Source organism: Pleuronectes platessa, chromosome 18 (assembly GCF_947347685.1).
Source record: "Pleuronectes platessa chromosome 18, fPlePla1.1, whole genome shotgun sequence".
Lineage (NCBI taxonomy): Eukaryota > Metazoa > Chordata > Actinopteri > Pleuronectiformes > Pleuronectidae > Pleuronectes > Pleuronectes platessa.
In genome coordinates this window covers 14074044-14094671 of record NC_070643.1, presented here as the reverse complement: position 1 = coordinate 14094671, position 20628 = coordinate 14074044, and the positions used below count along the sequence as shown (strand labels likewise).

General features: G+C 41.8%; 2 protein-coding genes across 2 annotated transcripts; both read left to right on the top strand.

Annotated features, from left to right (window-relative positions):
- The first annotated feature begins 2523 nt into the window (after positions 1-2523).
- stmnd1 (stathmin domain containing 1) lies at positions 2524-6415 on the top strand. The gene is made up of 6 exons (XM_053447470.1): positions 2524-2711; positions 3623-3812; positions 3913-4028; positions 4879-5007; positions 5124-5331; positions 6378-6415. Exons 1-6 carry the CDS (start codon positions 2643-2645, stop codon positions 6413-6415), a joined length of 750 nt encoding a protein of 249 aa, XP_053303445.1. The 5' UTR covers positions 2524-2642.
- A 2023-nt stretch (positions 6416-8438) lies between these two features.
- rbm24a (RNA binding motif protein 24a) lies at positions 8439-19092 on the top strand. Its single transcript, XM_053447513.1, has 4 exons — positions 8439-8939; positions 10254-10377; positions 10708-10762; positions 16423-19092. The coding sequence occupies exons 1-4, from the start codon at positions 8772-8774 to the stop codon at positions 16775-16777; spliced, it is 702 nt and encodes a 233-aa protein (XP_053303488.1). The 5' UTR covers positions 8439-8771; the 3' UTR covers positions 16778-19092.
- Positions 19093-20628: the final 1536 nt, after the last annotated feature.

The window sequence follows — 20628 nt, the reverse complement described above, 5'->3', positions numbered from 1 at the left end:
AACACATATATTTTATTCAACCCCCCCACCCACCCAAACAAGGTATTGATGACCAGCACATCAAAAGTGTGTAAAACAAAACCATCTCAGTACAAATGTAAATGCTTGAAAAGCTGATTATCATGTGGAAATTATTTCTAAATACCAACTATAGAGAGAATTGAGAGTTAAGATGTAGATAATAAAAAATGTTATAGATATCAATGACTAATCAGTGCATCAGTACATGTTGGTGACAGAAACACATTATAATGTGCCTGACCTCTTCTATTGGGGTCATCTCCACATCTTGGACTTCTACTTTAGGATTAATTGAAGGCCTGATGGACACAGAGCTGTCTCTCCAGGTTGAGAATGCATTAGGAGCCGTCATTATCTACAGCGCTGGGATGTTAGAATCCTCCTTCTTGGGACGTGTCTTCTTCTTGGTTCCTCCACAGCCACCGCTGTTGGCTGCCGGCGTGCTAGACAGAGGATAGGCTGGAGCTAATTGTTCTGGTACATAGGATACAAGGGCACAGTAAGTACGTGGCGCTTAGACCCTAATTTACATGTGGATATCTTCAGGTCAGGATCCTGATCATAGGTAAGAATCTGGTGGCCGAACACTTCATAGGATTCAGTAAGCAATTCATTATTTGGTGTCAGTTTGCTTTGATGTCACTGTGTCAGTTGTGCTAGATTGCTTTTGATGTCTTAGATGGAAAGGTGAAAAATTTATACAATCTGAAAAGAGAAACAAGTGTTTTTGACCTGAACAGATCTATTAGTCTGTATAATGTGGTTTCACTAGTGTGTTTCACCTAAATTGTACAAATTGTTGTTTTCTTCACCGTAAAATGAGACCTTTATATTTAAATACTTTTTCTTTACATCAGGAGCGGGTCCTCTCTACGGAGGCCCCCATTTTTTACAGTAGTCCAACTTGACAAACTAAAGTCCTTTTGAGTAACTGAAGGTTTTCAAAGGTTCTCTACCATGTTGGGAAGGGCAGGGTGAAGTGAGGGGTATTCAGCTGCAGCATAATACTTCACCACTAGATGTCACTAAATTCTACACACTAAACCTTGATGGCCCTTCCATTAGAGTCCAGTCAGCTCTTTGACCTTTGACCTAGCTTTGTTAAGGAGCATTCAGTAATTCAGGTTTTTCCCAATTAAACAGTTTTTGATCATCACACATCCTTATTTAATTTTTTCCTTCGTTACCTTATGAATAAAAGTCATTTTTGTATCACTACCCTTCTAATGCACAACATGGGTCAAAAATGACATGTATATATTCATTGTGTTATTTCATGCATGAGTGCTTCTTTGCTATATGTTTGAAATAAATACATTTTATCATTTAATATTGTAAGTTTTCATACATTTTTGATTACTACAATTCATTATTTTTCTTTCCTACTTCATAAGCAAATGTAAATGTAGTTTTTTACATCACTTTTACACACATGGGTAAAAAATGACACACACAGTATGTATTCACTAGGGGAACACCTTCCATTCATTGCCACTTGCTTCTTTTTCCACATCTGATGCATGTAAGTTTTATTTTACAATCCATTACTAGTGCAAATAAAGAAATATGTACAAGACTAACTAACTGTTAGCTAGCTAGCTTTTTTTCTGGCTAGCTAACCATAGCTAGATTAACTAAATAAAACTCTGAATTTAACAGTATATACTTAATAGACTCATTTATATGCATTTGAAAATATGTTTTTGATTTTCTACATCCATAGTGTTAGTGTGGCTGGTTGCAATCATTACAGACTTACCGTTTAATGGTCTAGAGATGCTGTATGAAGACCAGGGTGAGGATGATGAGGAGGCCAATTGTTAGTTTACATTCTGAATCTGAAACCTTTGATGCAAAGGACCTAGACAATGTTCTGAAGGATCAAGCTGGAGTTGTGGACTCATTTTCCATGTCATCAATGGCTCCTTTCAAAAAGCGATTAAGTGTGCAGTGAAATAATAAACAATTTGGGAGAGAAAGGAAGTGATGCAATGTATGACATGATATATGATATTAAAGATATTATTGACACTGTTCTACTCTTTGCATTTCACTTTTTACTTTACTTTTTATATCTTTTACCTTTTATATATATTTTTTTATATTTATTCTATTTTATTGTTTTGTCTTATGTGTGCTGAATTTATTGTGTTTTATGTTTTTATGTTCATTTTATGCACCAATAACCAGAGCAAATTCCAGGTAGGTGTAAACCTCCTTGGCAATAAATACATTCTGATTCTTATTCTGATTCTGATTCTGATTCTGATATGATATGATGTCAGTGTGGCAAACACCTGATGAAGTGTGTCAGTGCGTGTGACAGTGTGTGAGTGTGTAACACAGCCAATGAAGGCTGTCAGAGCAGCTTCCCCATCCAGTGTTGACCGTGGTTTGTGTTTCCTTGTTCGTGTGTGTCGCCTCTTTAACCGGGTCACATTTATTGTAGCAACGGCCCCTTAGCGACGGGCTCATGGAGACCGTGTGTCCGTGTGTGTGAAGGAATGCCAGGCTACACGGTCAACACGTATCGAGGAAAAAACACACACACCGAGCTGGAATTAAAGCTTCACATGTATGAGTGTTACTGACTCGCTTTACATCGTTGATTCGTGGTGAATATGGGATGTGGCAGCTCCTCGGACACCGCGGTCATACCGCTCACACGAGAGGAGCCGAAGAGAGACGAGGTAAGAGCCGAGTCACAAATTCAGTCTGTGCCGTTTAACACCAGGTCCCTTTCACCGACGAAATCCAAATAGAGTTTTACAGTTATTATAATAATGGTTACTCAATAAAAATGTTAAACAACTATTAAAACTATTCAGCTATTGAAATACTATAACATTTAACCTAGTCTCCATATTTGAGGTGAACTTCTCAATCTGCACCAGGTATGTTATTTATTTACAGGATGTTAACTTATTAAAAAAAAAAACTTAAAAAACAGTAGTTGTTGAAATATTTCATGTGACAGTATTAAATAAAAAAACACATTAAACGAAATATTCAGGTTCGTAAAACTAAAAAAAAAAGAAGAGAGAGTTAAAGACCTGTAAACCTTTTTTTATAAATATCGAAACCAATTTATTTGCCTCATTTATAGTCATTTAATATTAGGATGATTAATTCTATTTATTTATTCATATGTATGAAGTTAGTATAATCAACGAGTCAAGCTGCACCATCGTTACAACCCAGCTCGAGATGCATAAGGAAAGAAACATAAGACCAGATGGTGTTTTCAAATGAAGAGGTTATATATATATAGCGTGATAATAAATTAGAAATTACAAGATGTTCTTTTTTAAATGAAAACATGATTATATTGATCGTATGATTTTAGAATAATCTTAATCTACAACGCAATACAGTTCAATTCCCAGCAGGGGTACCTGTCATTTCCTCTACGTAATAAAGACAAACATGTAAAAAAAAAAAGTTTAAATACTCAAGAAGAATGTTTAAGTTAACGTACATTGTTTCCTTTTTTCACCTAAATATAAATTGAAGAACACTTTGTTATCCCAGCACCATTTTGAGGTCAGCAGTTTTCTGTATTTTGACTTATTTCCTCTTCGTTCGTATTGTGCCCTGTCAGGATGAGACAGGAAGTAAACTCGGTACCCGTGGAGACTCCGCCGTGTCAAAGGGCACCACAGACAGTGGGGTGGTGATGGAGAACAAAGCGATCCCTGAGTTACCTGGAGCGATGCCCAGAAAACTCCCTCCTCTGTCATTTGAGCGTGTCGGAGAAAGTGTGGCAGACAGAATGACACAAGAGGGTGGGTGTGTTCAACAAGTGTGTTTCAATGAAGAGATAATCCCCTGCACGCATCTGAAGTGTTTCTATTTCACTGTGGCCAGGATTAGTGCAGCATGATGGCACAGTGCAGGAGCGTCAAAAGTCCAGTGACATCCTGGAGGAGCTGCTGAGTCAGGGCATCATCCTGGTGGGACAGAGCAGAGAGAGGGGCAGCGTGGCTGGAGAGGCCTACAGCATCATGGTGGGTACTGTGAGGGAAATCTTACAGGGTGGAGGAATGACAACATGTGATGTCTTAAGCAGAAGTGTTTATTCTCATCACTCTACAGAGAGATAACAAGTTAACAGCTGTGTCGGCAAATCTCAGCTGTCCTTTAATACAGGAAGTACTAAAATCTCAGAGGCCACGTACTATAATGCTTCATGCGGACCTAATGTAATGGACAAAGACCTTGACTCAACTTTCCAAAAACCATTGTTGTGTCTTCCCTAAAATCAGTGTCCTCTTGCAGAGATATTATATACTTTCATCCAGTTGTTATCTGGCTCCCAATCTCAACCTTGTGTCCTACAAATACTGCAATAAAGAAAAGTACTCTGATACTGAATTGTACTGTACTTGCACTTAATCTTCTTCAGACTTTACTCTATGAAGTACAATCCTGGCTTAAAGAGGCCCCAAATAAGACAATGCAAAATATGCAAAAGAGATAAAAAAACATGAATTAATTAACCAAAGAGACCTAAACCTTAACATTTCCATAACACGTATTTCATGCTCTTCTATGGTCAGAGTAACACATTTAAAAATGGTTTAGCCTGACCACACTAACTGAAACCCCATAAGATCAACATTTTATAAGTAAATTACACAATTTAGAAAGTTATTGTGATTATAATGGTGGTAATAATTCTTACAGAATTGAATGCAATAAAGTGTGTAGCAGGACATTGATTTGTGTTGCTAAGTTATCTCTCACAGGTAATAAGGTCAGTTAGTCCATTCGCCTGTAATGTTAAGGTTGGTCGTTCTCTGTCTCCCTCTGCTGTTTATGTGTGTGTGTGTGTTTGTGTGTGTGTGTGTGAGACAGCTGGATGACCGAGATGTGGTCAGGCAGAGGCCTGGGAGACTGGAGTCCCTGAAGACCATAAAGGAGCAAAGTCCCCCCTGCAGAGAAGAGCTAGAGGAGAAGATGAGACTTGTTGAAGAGAGACGCAAGGTACAGTGTGTTCGAGTGTGCGAGTGTGTGTGTGTGTGTGTGTGTGGGTGTGTGAACTTTTCGTCTTTCTTTTAATTTCGCTTCTCTTCACTTGTCTGCTCCCCCCTCTCTTTCAGTCAAAGGAAGACGAGCTCAAGATGCGTTTAAGGACCAAGTCGGCGCGTGTCCGTGTCCTTGCCCCTGTCTCCAGTGCAGCCGAATATGAAGACACGTCCCTCACACCTGTGACACCCCTGACCTTTGACCTTACACCGAATCCAATGTTGCACAGCCAGATCACAAGCAGGATGGCCGAGGGAGGGGAGTGTGTGAGAGAGGCTGGAGGTGATGGCAGAGAGAATGAAAAAGAAACGGACAGAGCAGAGAATAGCACAGAGAGAGAGAGGAGTGGAGATGACAGAGGGGAAGGTGCAGAGCAGGCGTGTGAGGACAGTGATGATGATGATGATGATGATGATGATGATGATGATGAAGAGGAGGAGTTGAACCAGATGAAGGAGCTCCTGGTGGGCCAGCTCCTCACAGCCTCAAGGGAGCTGGAGAGTGATTCCACTTTTCAACATGTGGGAGACAAAGAGGAGAAATTTTAAATTATCACATGAATGAGCCAATAATCAGCACTAAGACAAAGGAAGCCAAAATGATTCCTGTTGCACATGAGGATAATGATAAAAATATAAAGTACAGTGAATGTTTTTTGATTGAAAGATGTAATTAAGCCATGATTAGATGGATGAATTAGGCTAATGTCAATGAGAATATCTAACATCCTTTCCACTGCAGGGAAGCACATCAGCTTGTAAATTCTTAATATAATGACTTTGCTCAGTAATAAGCACAAGGGAATATGAGGGTTTCTTTTCTAATGCAATGTTATTGAGGTAGTTATTTAATAAACAAGACCAAGGCTTAATGCTCTGGCCAACACACCAAAATATTTTCTGTGTGATTTAGCATGTAAATGGGGAACTTTGGGCAGCTGGACACAAGATGGCGCTGTCTCAGCAGGATGAAGTTGTGTTACCCTGGAACTGAAGTCTTTGAAAAGAGAAGGTTTGAAGAGGTTTTGGTGGAAGGCGAGGATGTGCCTTCTGAAATTATGTATAAGATGATGTTGTTAAAAATTAATAAAGGTCACTTCTTTTCTCCCATAGTGTTACTGTTGTGATGTAAGGGTGTGCGTTCCCAGTGATTTGTCTGCATCCAAAAGTGTATCATTAGCTCGACTCATCCTCCATAGCAAAGTGTCCCTTTTAGATTTGTTGATACCTTTATGAGAGAGTTTGGGGGAATGCAACCTCGGTGCAACCGGGCTGTGGCTTTTCAGCTGTTCCAGTGACCTTTGACCTTTTATTTCCCCCGCCTGACAGGTGTGTGCTACGGCCACATGGGCAACAAGAGCCACTGACCTCATCCTTTGTCTTGATAAAACTGGGGGAAAAAACGGTTTTGTATTTAAAAAAATTAAAAATTTGAATATTTGATTTGTAATTAAGACACTGTTCAAAACACATTTATCCTCCAAGACAATCCCTGTGTGTGTGTAATTTTTGTGTTACAATTTAGCTTGTTTCTAAAGACTATCAAGACATGTGCCACAGACGGTTATTGTTAAAAAACACAAGAGGATTCAGACGAGTCAACATGTTGCTCATGAGCAGGGACAACAGGGTGATGCAACCTGAGCAGATCCCCTTTGTGAAGCCTGTGGAACTGGATATCGGTCCCCCCTCTCATGACTCCAGTCAGACTTTAACGGGCGTGTGGCCACATTAATAAAATAGCGAGCAAACAGAGACGCTGCAGAAAGACGCTCTATCAGGTTGCATTTCATTGTGATCTTCAGTGACAGTTCACATTCAGTTGAATAAGAGAGGATTTATATAAAGACCCTTTTGTGATACTGATTTTTGGTTGTAGTTTTTATTATAAATCTACACAGAGCACATTGGAATGGATCTCACTTCATTAGCATGCTGTGCCAATGACATTTAATTATGTTCCCCAGTGTCGTACTCAGCGACAGGAAATAGGCCAAGGTGCTCACAGGAGAGAAGCATCCATACATGTTTAACAGCAGGGTTCCCTCTCACATTACTGGAGGTGAATGACTTCATCCTGGCTGCTCAAAGGGAGATCCAGGGACCCACCCGTCAGGAGGCCAAACATCACAGCGGTTATTTTAATCACTCATGCTCAGAGACGTTTTTGAAATGATCCGTGGCTGTTTTATTTGGTCCTTGATACCCATTTGTCATTATGGAAGTAGTGTATAGATAGAACAAATCATCCCCTCAATGACCTTTTAAGAAATGTCTAATCAAACCTAATATATTAGAAGTCCAAGTGGTCAGATATAATGAAGCCATGCATGAAGTAAAAACAGGGGAGCCTATAAAATCCACACTTGATGCTTCATGCTGTCTGCTTGGACACAGAAACTTTTTTCATCCCCCCACATGTGAAGGCCGATCCTTCCAGCAGAGTCCCAGTGCTGCACCTGTCTGTCTGCTCCTGCTGCTGTAATGTGTCCGTCCCTGGGGCTGTGTTCAGTCCCTGACCGGCTGTTTGTATAGGAGACCTAATCCATGCAGGCCTACAGACATGAGGGACAAGCCTTTTTCACCAGTCCACCTCGGATCGACATTTTATCTCACTAAAGAGAGAAAAGACTATAAGTAATGATAATAGATAACAATCTTTAGTTCTGCAGCATTTATCGAAAACAATTAGGTTATACAAATTGTTTAACAAAATACGTGGGTAGAAATTTTTACAAAACAAATCTGCTAAAAGCTGTTAAAATTACACATTAAAAGGCTTTACTGTAACAAAAATATTTTCAAACAGGTAAGGTTTAAGTCAATTGTGGAGGCTTAACACCCTGATGGCAAAATAATGCATGGTCAGCCTTAGTTACCAGCATTGACTTGGGAACTATAGTAGGAGAATATAGAGTAAGTAGCTCCGTATTACCGAGGGCCAGACCATGCTGAGATTTTAAAGTTATTAAATGAATCTTTAGATTAATCCTAAATTTAATTGGCATCCTATGAATAATCATCATATTTTTATTTATGGGCTAATCTGTGAAATTCTCAACAAGTGATCATTTTCCACATGAACCTCACATCCCTGCTCCTCTCAGGCTCCACCAAATCACATTCAGGTTGTCTTGCTCCCTGAAGCTTGAATTAAACTTATTCTAGTAAAAACTGGTCTTTCTTCCCAATCTCCAGTGTGTGTGTGTGTGTGTGTATGTGTGTGTGTGTGTGTGTGTGTGTGTGTGTGCGTGTGTGTGTGTGTGTGTGTGTGTGTGTGTGTGTGTGTGTGTGTGTGTGTGTGCGTGTGTCACACTGTTGCAGGATCCCCAGCTGTTTGTGCGCGCCGGTGGGCGGGCAGAGATGGACTGAAAGTTGGGTGGAGTTTGGAGCAAAGCGCTTTTAGGAATGGGTCCCACAGCTATTCAGTTAGACAGCAGAGTTACCAAGAAGAGCTGAAAACACCTGATGGTCTCTTTGGGGGACGGTCCGCTCCACATAACTCTCCTCTCCACTCTCGGAAGATAAATCTACCTCCAGGCCTCATCTGTGTCTCGTTCTTCGTTTCGTTTTCTCTTCTGATATATACAAAAAAAGTTACAGAGCCAGGCTGATCTCTCGCTTCTCTTCCCTTCATCCAAAGATTTGCTGATAAGGAGACATTGCACTATACATTTTCATTTTTTACCTGTTTCTTATTTATTGTACTTCTTTGCACTAACGATGCACACCACGCAAAAGGACACGACCTACACGAAGATTTTTGTCGGGGGTCTTCCCTACCACACCACGGATTCGAGTCTCAGGAAATATTTCGAGGTGTTCGGTGAGATCGAAGAGGCTGTGGTCATCACCGACAGGCAGACCGGCAAGTCGAGGGGTTATGGATTCGTGAGTATAACTTCAGAACAAGTTTGTTGTGCTTAAACCAAATTGTTACACATTTTACGCACAGGGTGACTTTTAGCACCGCGCGTCTTTGGCAAAACCGCGCGTCGGTGTCTGTCCCCCTCACTTCATCACAACTATCATTCGCATATCTGCAGGCATGGGATGTTTATGGTTTTGATTAGCACGGCACAGTCTGAAATTTGTCATCGGCTTCTGTCGCAATCTCGCACCCACCGACTTGCGGTGCGCTGGTATGCGCCCCTGACACTTCCGTGGAGGGGAAGTGAGCTGGCCCTCGTTCCACTGACAGCTCCAGAAAAACCTCAGGCTGATGTGCTGTTGATATTACAGAGGCAGTTTTCTCCGGAGTTTCATCATCTCATTTCAGACGCTGTCTACAACGCTGGGGAAATATTTTTCTGCTCCAACTTGTCATGAAACTATTTCAGACGCATGCAGAGGTGTAAAAAATACCAGCAGCTCTGCCAGCCTCTTTCTGTTAGCGACACTTTTATACCTTTACTTGTGCACCGATATAAATGTAGCGAGATTATTCAAAGATATGTCCTTTTCAAAGATCATTTGATCATATTTGAGAACTGAATTAGGCATACGTGTTTAATTACGACCAGATATGAACCAAACGGTAGGTTGGAACCAAGCCTCAGGTAAACGCCTAATTTTGTGAATTTAAATAATCTCTTGGCAATGGTCGTTACATAATCATTTCGTCATTATTCCTCCCAGACATGCTTTTGTCAAGTTGTTTCAGTGACTTCAGTTGCAGAAGTTTCTCAAAAGAAGTAGAGAGAGTGGGGTAGAAAGTGAACAATGAGGCTCTCTTTGAGTGGAGCAATAAAGTTTGTAATTGGAACGAGACTGGAGCCATGTTCAGTCTCAGTCAGGCTTCCACTGCTGATAGTTTCAACACATCCACACGAGGGTGATGGATGTGTGAGCACTGCCAGACACTCACTGGTGTTCATGATGGCCATACACACACACACACACACACACACACACACACACACACACACACACACACATACACACACAATCAGACACACAGACACTATAGATCCCACCCTCATAGACATAATGTTATCTGCCTCTGTTTTAAACACACAAACCCATGTCTCGTTACTTCCGGAGGCCTCAGTCTTTATTCATTGCCATATTCCCTGCTGCCATGGCCAACCTGTTGCTTCAGAAGAATCTGCAGGAAGTGAAAATATCAACCTTTCTTTAAATACTTACCTGAATAATATTGATCTTTTCCATCCTGTGCGTGGTTGTGTGTCCTCTCTCTGCCAGGTGACGATGGCGGATCGCTCGGCTGCAGACCGGGCCTGCAAAGACCCCAACCCGATCATTGACGGCAGGAAGGCCAACGTCAACCTGGCCTATCTGGGAGCCAAGCCCCGAGTGATGCAGCCAGGTAAAGACCCCCTTAAGAGGATCGCTAAAGAAATAGGAAGTTGTGTTTTCAGCCAGAATTCAACACGACATGGGCAGATTTTTTTTTTTTATTTTGACCTGAAAAACTGTTGGAACATCAAGCACCATGTGTTTGGGATCAGTGAGTGTGTTGTTGGTTTTATTAGCAAAGCAGCGAGCAAGAAAATCAAGTCAATTCTTTTCGATTTTCCCCTGAGGGCTTGTTTGTTTTTCAGGTAGAGCTTTCTGCAGATGTAGAAACACGTTTGGTGGTTGAGACGATTGGGGAACATTTTAGTGACACGTTGTTTCTATTCCCTCCGTTTTGCAGGTTTCACCTTTGGTGTTCCCCAAATCCACCCTGCGTTCATCCAAAGGCCCTATGGGTAAGTATTCATAGGACTGAAGATTGTAGAGCTGCTCTTTGCTCATGTACACAATTGGAAAGTAATTCAAACATGTTCTGGTTTAATCTTTTCTATGTTTGATAATTTATACTATTGGTCTGATGCTTGTTTTTTCCTCCAGTTTTAATAATCGCTGATAATTAAAGGTGGACGTTAAGTCGTATATGTAGCGTGTCTCTGCATCACTGTTTACCAGGATAGCAAGTCAAACTGCCTTTTCTAGATTTGCCTGTTAGTGGAAATGTGTGTGTTAGTGTGTGTGTGAGTGAGTGTGAGTGTGCACTTGTACTTATACCTTTGTGAGGACCCTTTTAAGGATAGACCTTACAGAATGAGGACATTTCCGGAAAGTGAGGACATTTTGCCTGGTCCTTTTTCAATGGACTATGTTTGAGGGTTTAGATTCGATTTTAAGGTTAGGGTTAGAATTAGGTTTAGGTTAGGTAATTAGTTGTTGATTAGATGGTTCAGATTAGGTTTAGAATAAGAGTTGGGGGTAGGCAAAGTCATTTTTGTGCACAGGCCTACTGACTCGGAGAGTCCATGTAGGGATGTTGTTGAAATTGTGTATGAAAGGTTCAAGTCTCCCTTCTCCCACCTCTGTGCAACCCAACCGAGGGGGGGGGGGGCGCAGAGCAAGGCAATGAAGCACCACCTTCCTCTTTCCATTGACTATGGAAATAAATGATTATCATTTAATTGGTGTAAAGATATGTGCATATATAAGTTAGTTCAACCCCAGACCTAATCCCCAAATGAATACAGTGGAACCCCATCAAAACACAAATTGGTGGCTCCACTGGTTTAGGCATTTAGTTGGGGAGGTTAGGGTTAGGGGCTCCGGAATGTACTATGCCAATGAGTGTCCTCACACAGATAGAAGTACAAGAATGTGTGTGTGTGTGCGTGTGTGTGTGTGTGTGTGTGTGTGTGTGTGTGTGTGTGTCTGTGTGTGTGTGTGTGTGTGTGTGTGTGTGTGTGTGTGCGTGTGTGTGTGTGTGTGTGTGTGTGTGTGTGTGCTGAGTGGACACTGATGGAAACTTCCAGCCTGACTCAATGTTATCTATCTTTCTCTGGTCCGACAGGCTCGCTCTCGGTTAAGCTAACTGTGCTGCTGGTTTGTGGAATAGTTCTGCGAACATAGTCACAGATCAGAGAAAAGGAATTACCTGTAGACTCAAACACACACAAACAAGCTCTGACAATGGTGATTATAGATGCATGTACGTGGGTTTCATTTGACTTTTTATTTTTATTTGAATAGAGCCTAGAGCTTTGTGTGCAGTTATGAAGTGGTGTTGTCAGCCCGACAGTGTGCTTTCTTACAAAAAAAAAAAAAGGATTGGATTTTTGGGGTGTTCTTTTTCTTTTTTGTGGAAGCGTGCTAACTTTGCCAAGAAAGAAACAAAGTTTTTATTTTTAATTTATTACTTTACTACTTTACTACTTTTACTTGTGGTTGACTTGTCTTGTTTAATGGGATGTGTTGTTTCCCGTGTGTGTTATTCTGGCTGTCTTGTTGGAGTGAGTGGTGAATTTTCTTATGTGGAATTTCTTTCCTTTTCACTTTTCTTTACCCCTTCACTGTCACCACTTATACCTCCTTTACCCTCAGAATTACAGAACCCATCACTGCCTGTGTGTGTGTTTGTGTGTGTGTGTGTGCGTGTGTGTGTGCCTACAGCATCTTCCTGATGTTTCTGTCAGTTTGTTACATTAAAACAATACACAATGTACGAGAGACAAATTCACCCCGTCTCGTTCTGTCAACTCAGTACAGCTCTCTCTGTCTCTCTCTTCTGTTCCTCACACAAATATCGGAGACTTGTGGTCATGTAGTACCACCAGAAATGTGGATGTCTTGCAAATGAATGAGAAGGCTATCATTTAGAATGTGCGCTTCATGTGTTTGTGTGTGTGTGTCTTTGTCTGTTCACATGCACGCTCATTTTCAGCTCAGCTCAGCGCACCAAAGTCTCCAATGTGACACAAACAAATGTCTCTCTCTCTCTCTCTCTCTCTCTCTCTCTCTCTCTCTCTCTCTTTTTCTCTCTCAGCGAGCTTTCGTCACATGGGCTTGTGGTGTTAAGGAAAACAAGCGCACCCATTGTGCCACACAAAGCCCCGAATGCTGATGCTGCAGTCGCATGAAGCTCAACGTTGTGTGTGTGTGTATGTGTGTGTCTGTGCATTGGTGGTGGGGGGGTCCGGTTAGGGTGCAGACTTATCTGCCCCTGTCATGTAAAAGCAGACTAGGAGCCATTTAAACTGGGTCAGAGTGGATGTTTCAGGGCCCAAATAAATGTTCTTACACATAAACAATCCATCTCATCTGAACCAGGACCTGTCGCTTTGTATTTCACACATGTCTTTCAAATATATGAGTTAATTTTAGGTATATATAAAGGTTAATTACTGATACATCATTTAATAACCCAGTAAAAAACTATAGGCTGATCTGAGGACAGTGTTGAATACGTGCAGGACAGCTTTTGAGAGCAAGGACAAAAATTGTTAAAAATCAGTCAAATTTGATTTGTATCGCCCATATTCACAAATCACAATTTGCCTCATCGGGCCTAACAACATCCTCTGCCCTTAACTCCTATTGACCTAAACTTATAACTTGGAAAAAAGATGTAGAAACCTGAGAGAGAGCCACGAGGGATCCTGATTAGTCAATTTGTTGATGGAAACCAACTCTTTTTCAAGTTACCTTCTATGTGAGGATGACAAATCAGGCCATGCTGTATTTAAAAGTAAAACTAGACACCGGATCCATCTGTGACTCCGTCATCATAATAAAAGTCTCATGAGCGACTCTATCAGAGCAGGTGAGGTTTTTTACTTAGACCCGCTCAGCCCGTAGCACGTTTGTACTCGTGTCCCTTCCCTCAGTGGACGGCATGCACTGTGGAAGAGAAACTTTATTTAGCCATGAACTTTAACGACCTCTGGGTTGCGTGAACAAGAACATGGCATTCCTGTAAAGACACACACACAGTAGAACACACTGTGTGGCTTCAGAAAGAACTTAATGTGATATTTTGCATTTTAATGACCATCTCCAAGGAAAAGATGGTTTGTAATAGCGAGCCACATTAGGTGCGTCATCCAGAGCTTTGCTTCTCATTGGCAAAACCCTCATCTCCTATTTTGTGCATGCATGTGTGTGTGTGTGTGCGCATGCTGTTGGTGTAGGACATTGGAAGTAAGAAATCAGAGACAAGCAAAGGTTCAACCTAGATATGCACAGTGTCAGGAGTATGATTTCATGTTCACATGCCACTGGACGTCCTTTTAAAGTGTTACACATTTAAAACATGGTAACACAGCCTCCATATTCCATCATGTACAGTTGCTGCCGAGGAAAATTATGCAACTGAAAGTTTGAGGGAATGTAAAATGTTTCTTTAATTCCATGAGACTGAAAAGTATGAATGAAAACCATAAAACATGTTGTACAATCCACAGGCAGCTAGTTTCTGGGCTATGAAATAAATTTATTAAGATTTTATGGATTTTTGCTGGACAACACAGTCAGTGGTAAATCAGCACACAAGCCTAAGGCTAATATGTAAAGCCTGCTCAAACGTGATTGGTCAAATCAGAAAGACTTCCAATCCCCAAATCTACAGATTCTGCACACTCACGTGTAGAATCTGTGTCTCTGCAGAGATTCATTTTGGGTATGTGTGAGAAAAGGTGTGAGTCTGTGACACAACATTGTCCTGTGTGTCGCTGTTTGACCTTTCAGGTTAACACTGGTCCATCAAACATTAGTTTGTCATCAGCCTTTCAGTTTGAGGAGTCTCCTCCTTGTTTGCTGGAAGCGAATAATTCAGTGATCTCGTTCCAGATAACAGCCTTTGAAAGTCTCTGCTAGACAGTCTCTGTGTGTGTGTGTGTGTGTGTGTGTGTGTGTGTGTGTTGTAGTCTTTCCTCAGACAGTTTAGCGACGTCATCCAGTGAAATCGTCTTGGAAACCTGCCTCACCCTGCTGAGTCTCATTAGTGTGGATTTCAAAGAAGACATGCGCCGTCACATGATGATTAAAAATTATGCTTCTGAGGATTTTCAAATCGGAGAAAACCCTAAAAATAATATTCAATGCAGTGTGTGTGTGTGTGTGTGTGTGTGTGTGCGCTGAGGCAGTGCCACCATCAGAACCTTAAGTAAAAGCCAGACCAAATCACCACAAACCCTCTGCCTCATTTGAACCCTTTCCCTTTTCCTTCTTCTGTCTTTCCAGAGTGTTTGCGCTGTTCCGTTTTTGTCGTCCTTTTTGTACTTGGTTTAGTAAAAGTGGACTTTTTTTTTTAGATATTTCCTCCTCTGTTACTCCTCGCTGTTATTCTGTTTTTCCTGTTTTTCTCTCTGGCCCCACCTGTTTTGGGTTGAGATGTGGATTGGATTGGATAATGGCGTGCTGACAATAGGGTTGCCACGATAGATCCCGCCTGTCACTCTTCAACATTTTGCCGAACCTTCCTCTTCTCTCCTGATCCAGACCTCCAAAAGTGACCACCTGATGTTCACTCTCGCAGACTCACATGGTCTCCTTGATTCTTCATCGCTCAGACATGTTTTGGAGTCTTGTGCGACAGATAACAAATAGTTTCCATTGGTTTGTCAAGGCTGGTGCTTCTCGAATTGACTTTATTTTCTCTCTTACGTGGAGGGAGGACTTTTTGTTCATTAAATCAAACACTCAAATTCTCACGAGATTAAAGCTTTTTTTCCCCTCTACAGTCAAAACCTCCCGTCCAATCGAGCTTCCAGACCTTAAACAATCTGTTTGGAGAGGGCGCAAGGATAAGGCTATGTCATGGAGGGTAGAATGTGCTCATTGTTCATAATTGTTTATTTAATTGTAACATCCCTCTGGGTGCGGAGCCTCGACCCCCCCCCCCCCCCCCCACTCACACACACACACTGCCTCCCCCTCGGCTCTTTGTCCCGATACAGAGGGGGAAATGGCCAGCAGCGTCCCTTTTTGAAAACTGTCCAGCTGTCAAAGTGGCAGTGACATTTTCACAATGCTTCCCCTGGGCTCATCTCCTCTGTCTGCGCCCCACCGCCCGCCCAGCCCCCAGCACTGTAAGCTCCAGCCCCTCCCTCCAGCAGGCGGAGAGGACGGCACCACGGCCAAATCCACATGTGACCCGGTGACGGGCTGCAGGTTATACATCCCAAACTTCATCTGGCCTCCCTCCTCTTCTCTGTGGATCTGTCTCCACTACACAAACTGACCCAAACAGTCAATCTGTTTCCCATGTTGTAGCTCATAAAGAAGATGATATCACTACTTTCTCAATGTGATCATACAGATGTGGACCTCTCAGGACATTTGAAAGGTTCAATTAGCAGCCTCTGGGTGATCAAAGTTTACCTCACCTTCCAGTTTTGTTTTCACAGAGATTTCTATTTTGGCAACCCTATATTGTTCTAATCCCTACTAGCAGGCCTTTCCCTGGTGTTCTTGACTGTTGGATTGGACTGGGGCTGGGTGGTGGGAGGGCGCTTGGCCGCAGTGTGATGGATTTGGGTTTAAGGGTGTTTGTTGGGGGGTCTTATTCTCAGGTTTGGTGTGTGATGATGAATCAAATTAAATCCTAACATATGTGTTTGTCCCACAGCATCCCGGCTCACTACATGTACCCTCAGGCCTTCGTGCAGCCTAGTGTGGTCATCCCTCATGTGCAGCCCACTGCCACTGCGCCTGCCACAGCCTCCTCTCCCTACATTGACTACACCGGAGCCGCCTACGCGCAGTATTCAGCTGCGGCTGCCAGCGCCGCAGCTGCTGCTGCAGCATACGAGCAGTATCCCTATGCCGCATCCCCTGCAGCAGCAGGCTACGTTGCCACCGCCGGCTACGGCTACGCAGTCCAGCAGCCATTAGCCACCGCCGCGCCGGGCTCGGCCGCTGCTGCAGCCGCTGCCTTTGGTCAGTACCAGCCTCAGCAGCTGCAAGCCGACCGCATGCAATAGCAGCCATTGCAACCACTGGACATGCAGCGAGAGGAGGCCCACCCCCGGCCACAGCTGATGGGTCAGGAGACGGAGCGAAGGAGAAAGGAAGAGGGAGTTGCTCTAAGGGCAGACGTGTCAGCGACTCAGAGGCAGAGTTGCTTTATAAAGGTGGTGATGGAGATGATGGTGGTTATGATGAGGGTGGTGGTAGTGATGATGATGATGGTGATGATGATGGTGAGGTGGGAACTTTATACGCTAATGTTCCAACTTGCTGTGCTTCAACCAAAAAAATATTAGAAAATGAAAAAAATATGCAGAACAAATAATGGAAGGTGATTTACTTTTATGTTGTTGTTATTACTATGACTATTATTACTATTATCATTACAATTATCATTGTAGTAGAGTACTTATTTCTATAGAAGAAATGCAGGAACTAATCCCTGTGGTTGGTATAGGTGTTCAACTAAGCCTAAAGTCCTATTGCTGTCTTTAACGTGAGTGTAGGAAACTGTTCTCTTGGATATTTGATGCCCTCATAACATTTATATTTATTACTGTTATTATTACACATTGAGGGCTTCTTGTTCTTTTTGTCTTTTCAACTGTATTTTTTGGAGTTAATATTTTCTGATAATCAGGGAAATGGAACCGTTTCCAGCGTGTTAGCTATTATTATGTGATGACCTCTGTCAGGAAGTCTAGGAGTCGTAACATGTTGTGTCACACATTTGAAGAACTATCTTTTTATCTTCCTGATGCTGAATGTCCCTTTTTTTTTACTCTGTGTCTCGACCTCCTGATCTATGCAAAGCAAACAAATCACCAGGAGACAAAAAAAACAAAGAAAAGACACAAAAAAACTGAAAAAGTCATCAACTCTGACTTGACTCTTGGACTAACAGGGGACCTGGCAAACCAAACAAAGGCACTGACAACAGGAGAGAGAGGTCGACAGCGGCCTCGGACAATGGGAAACACAAAATCAGTCGCTTTTTCCACATGTTTCACTCACACGTACTCCGAGAGTTGCACACATAGCAGTCGAAAAAGACAAAGGCGGCACAGTGGTGTTTCTCTCTGGCTCCGGGATGGATGGAGAGAAAGAAAAAGAGAAAGAAAGGAAAGAAAGGAAGAGGGAGAGCGAGCAGCTGCTGGTGGGGGTGGACAGAGCCGCCGCTCCAGCGCCACACAGACGGATCACTCTGGAAAGAACGCATCACTTGTGCTCGTTTGTTGAGCTGTCACATTTTAATCCCCCGGCCGGAGCCCATTTGGGAACCAACTTTACACCCCTCCACCCCTCCACCCGACACAGAACCCCACAGCAGAGCCCCCCCTCGCCCCCCCCTGCCATTCAGCCCTGCAGCCGTCAGCACTTCCACCTCTGTGCTGCCACCGCCCGGTGTCAGGTACACACTCACAAAACCCACACACTTTTCACCAAAACCCCAACAACAACTGGCCTGCCTTATTGTAAAGATCAACCAGGTGAAGGAGGAGAGGACGAGGGGGGGATTACACTTGGACGTTATGTTAGTCTGTGTGCCTTACGGTTTTTTTTCTTCTTCTGCTATTTAAGAGAAAAGAAAAACTGAAAAAGAAGCGATAAATCTACTATTTAAGATATTTATTTTTGAGGGTTGACGATGTTGACACTCTGAGAGTAGACACTTAGTGGCAGTACTGTATTAATAATATGATCATGTACTCATCTCAAGGCATATATAAGTTATTGATTAGTTTTAGTATTATTATTATTATTATTATTATTATTATTATTATTATTATTAACATACTCAACCAGAAATGTTGATGTAGGACTTATTTAAGATACTGTTATGTGCACTGTACTTTTATTTTCTATCTTTTTCTGATTCTTTAGAACATGACATTAAATATTAGCCTAATGCCTTTTGTATGGAGGAACTTTATTTAAAATGCAGGCCTGTTTGCATGCACATTGTACTCTTCTGTGTTTAGACGAAAGGAAAAACAAATTATAATTTTGACAAAAACAAGCGAAAATGCTGCTTTCTCCACTAGAATGTATAGACGTCGTCAAGGTTCCAGTAGCCGTGCTTCTTTTTGCCTTAATATTCATCGAGATGGGCTATTTTACACTGTTGGGAATTTTTATACTTGAACTATTTCTTACAAGGGAAATATGAAAAAATAAATGACAAAAAAACTTTTTAAGAAAGCTTCTCATTGTCACTGGATGAAGGCATGTCAAGTTTTACTATTTAAATGCAACGGTCCTGTTGATATTAAGAATTCAGAATTTCAACACCATTTAGTCAAACATCTGAATAAAATGTTCTATATTTAACAAAGCGTGGTGACAGTTCTTTTCCTTGAAGTCAATGATGAAAGTTACTTGAATTTAATTACACCCCATACACACGTCCTCATGCTGATGTTTCCTGGACACATTCATGAGAAGAATTTCATCTTTTGATGTATTTCTATGCATTTCCTTTGTGTCTATGTGCATCAGTATTTGTCTTTGGCCGTGGATGCAAGGTGTCAAACACATCACACACCGGGTGCTCCTCCTCTTTCATCTTTCAGGGGTCGTTACTTGAAAACTAGTTCTCACATGACAGTCACACCCTCCGACAGTTTGCATGGGTCCGAATGACGCATGATTAAATCTCTCAGGACTCAATGTCTATCAATGATTCAACCTCTCTAATCAATAAGTCATGTCAAAATGAGTTTGCCCCAGTGGGTCTGTCTTCTTCTGCTCAGCTCCAGGGACTATTTTCGGTCCCAGGTGAAACGTGACACTGTAGTTGGGGGACCATGACACAGCACGGAGGCAGCGAGGCCTTATGGGTGAAATCAGCACCCATCCAAACTCATGACATAAGAAAAGTAGGGTATTGTTTTTTTTTTTATTGCGACATTGACACAGGCCTGTGAAACTGTTGTGATAAGACTTGAACAAGGGACTCAAGTTCTCAGCTCAGTCGTCAGCTGGAGATGTATCTCCTCTTTGAAAGTCAATATTTTGAGTTGATTTTAAGGAGTTGATTTATGTGCTCATTGGATCATAAGATAATAAGATCAACTTTTGGGTTGCCAGGTTGTACAAAATACCTTTAAGTGGATAAAGAGTTAAAAAATCCTTTATTTATAGTGATTAAAACACTGCAAAAACGTATAGAAGGAGAACTCCACCACTTTTACACATCAAGATCAGTTAATGTGTCATGAGGAGCATCAATCCGCCTGTGAAAGCATGTGTATGATGTCTTCTCGAGCTCTGGAAGAGGATTCAGGATGCAGCTTATTTATGAACACTACAAATTTATAATAAAAAGCCGAAGCCTAACCCACTGGAAGTGTGTGGTCTAATGGTATTTCAAAGTTATATGTGTCTGATTGCAAATAAAAACGAATCAAGGGGAAAAACCTTCATGGACGTGTGAGCTGAAATCCCAGTTGGAGATATGAGGGGTTTTCAAGCAGCAATGACATGTCCCCACTTTCCCAAAAAATGACAGGAGGTGTATATGAACTTTTAGGCACATGTGAATGTTACTGATATATATGAAATTATTATTAACTTGACCATCATAGGGATGCAGGCCAGAAAAACTAGAACACATTAATACTGCCACTGTAAAATAAGATTTTAAGACCCTACAAGCAGTTTAAATTTGTATTCATATAAGTGTATAATTTCTTACGCCATTCTACTAATTAATTATAAGTTAATGATTAATCTAACTTGCTCATTTTGGGGGACATTTGTCCTGTGTAAATTAAGATAATCTGGCTAATCATCGCAAGTGGAGTTAAACTTTGTTGACCTTTGGCTCACCATTCTGCATTAGTGTGTGTGCGTGTGTGACCGA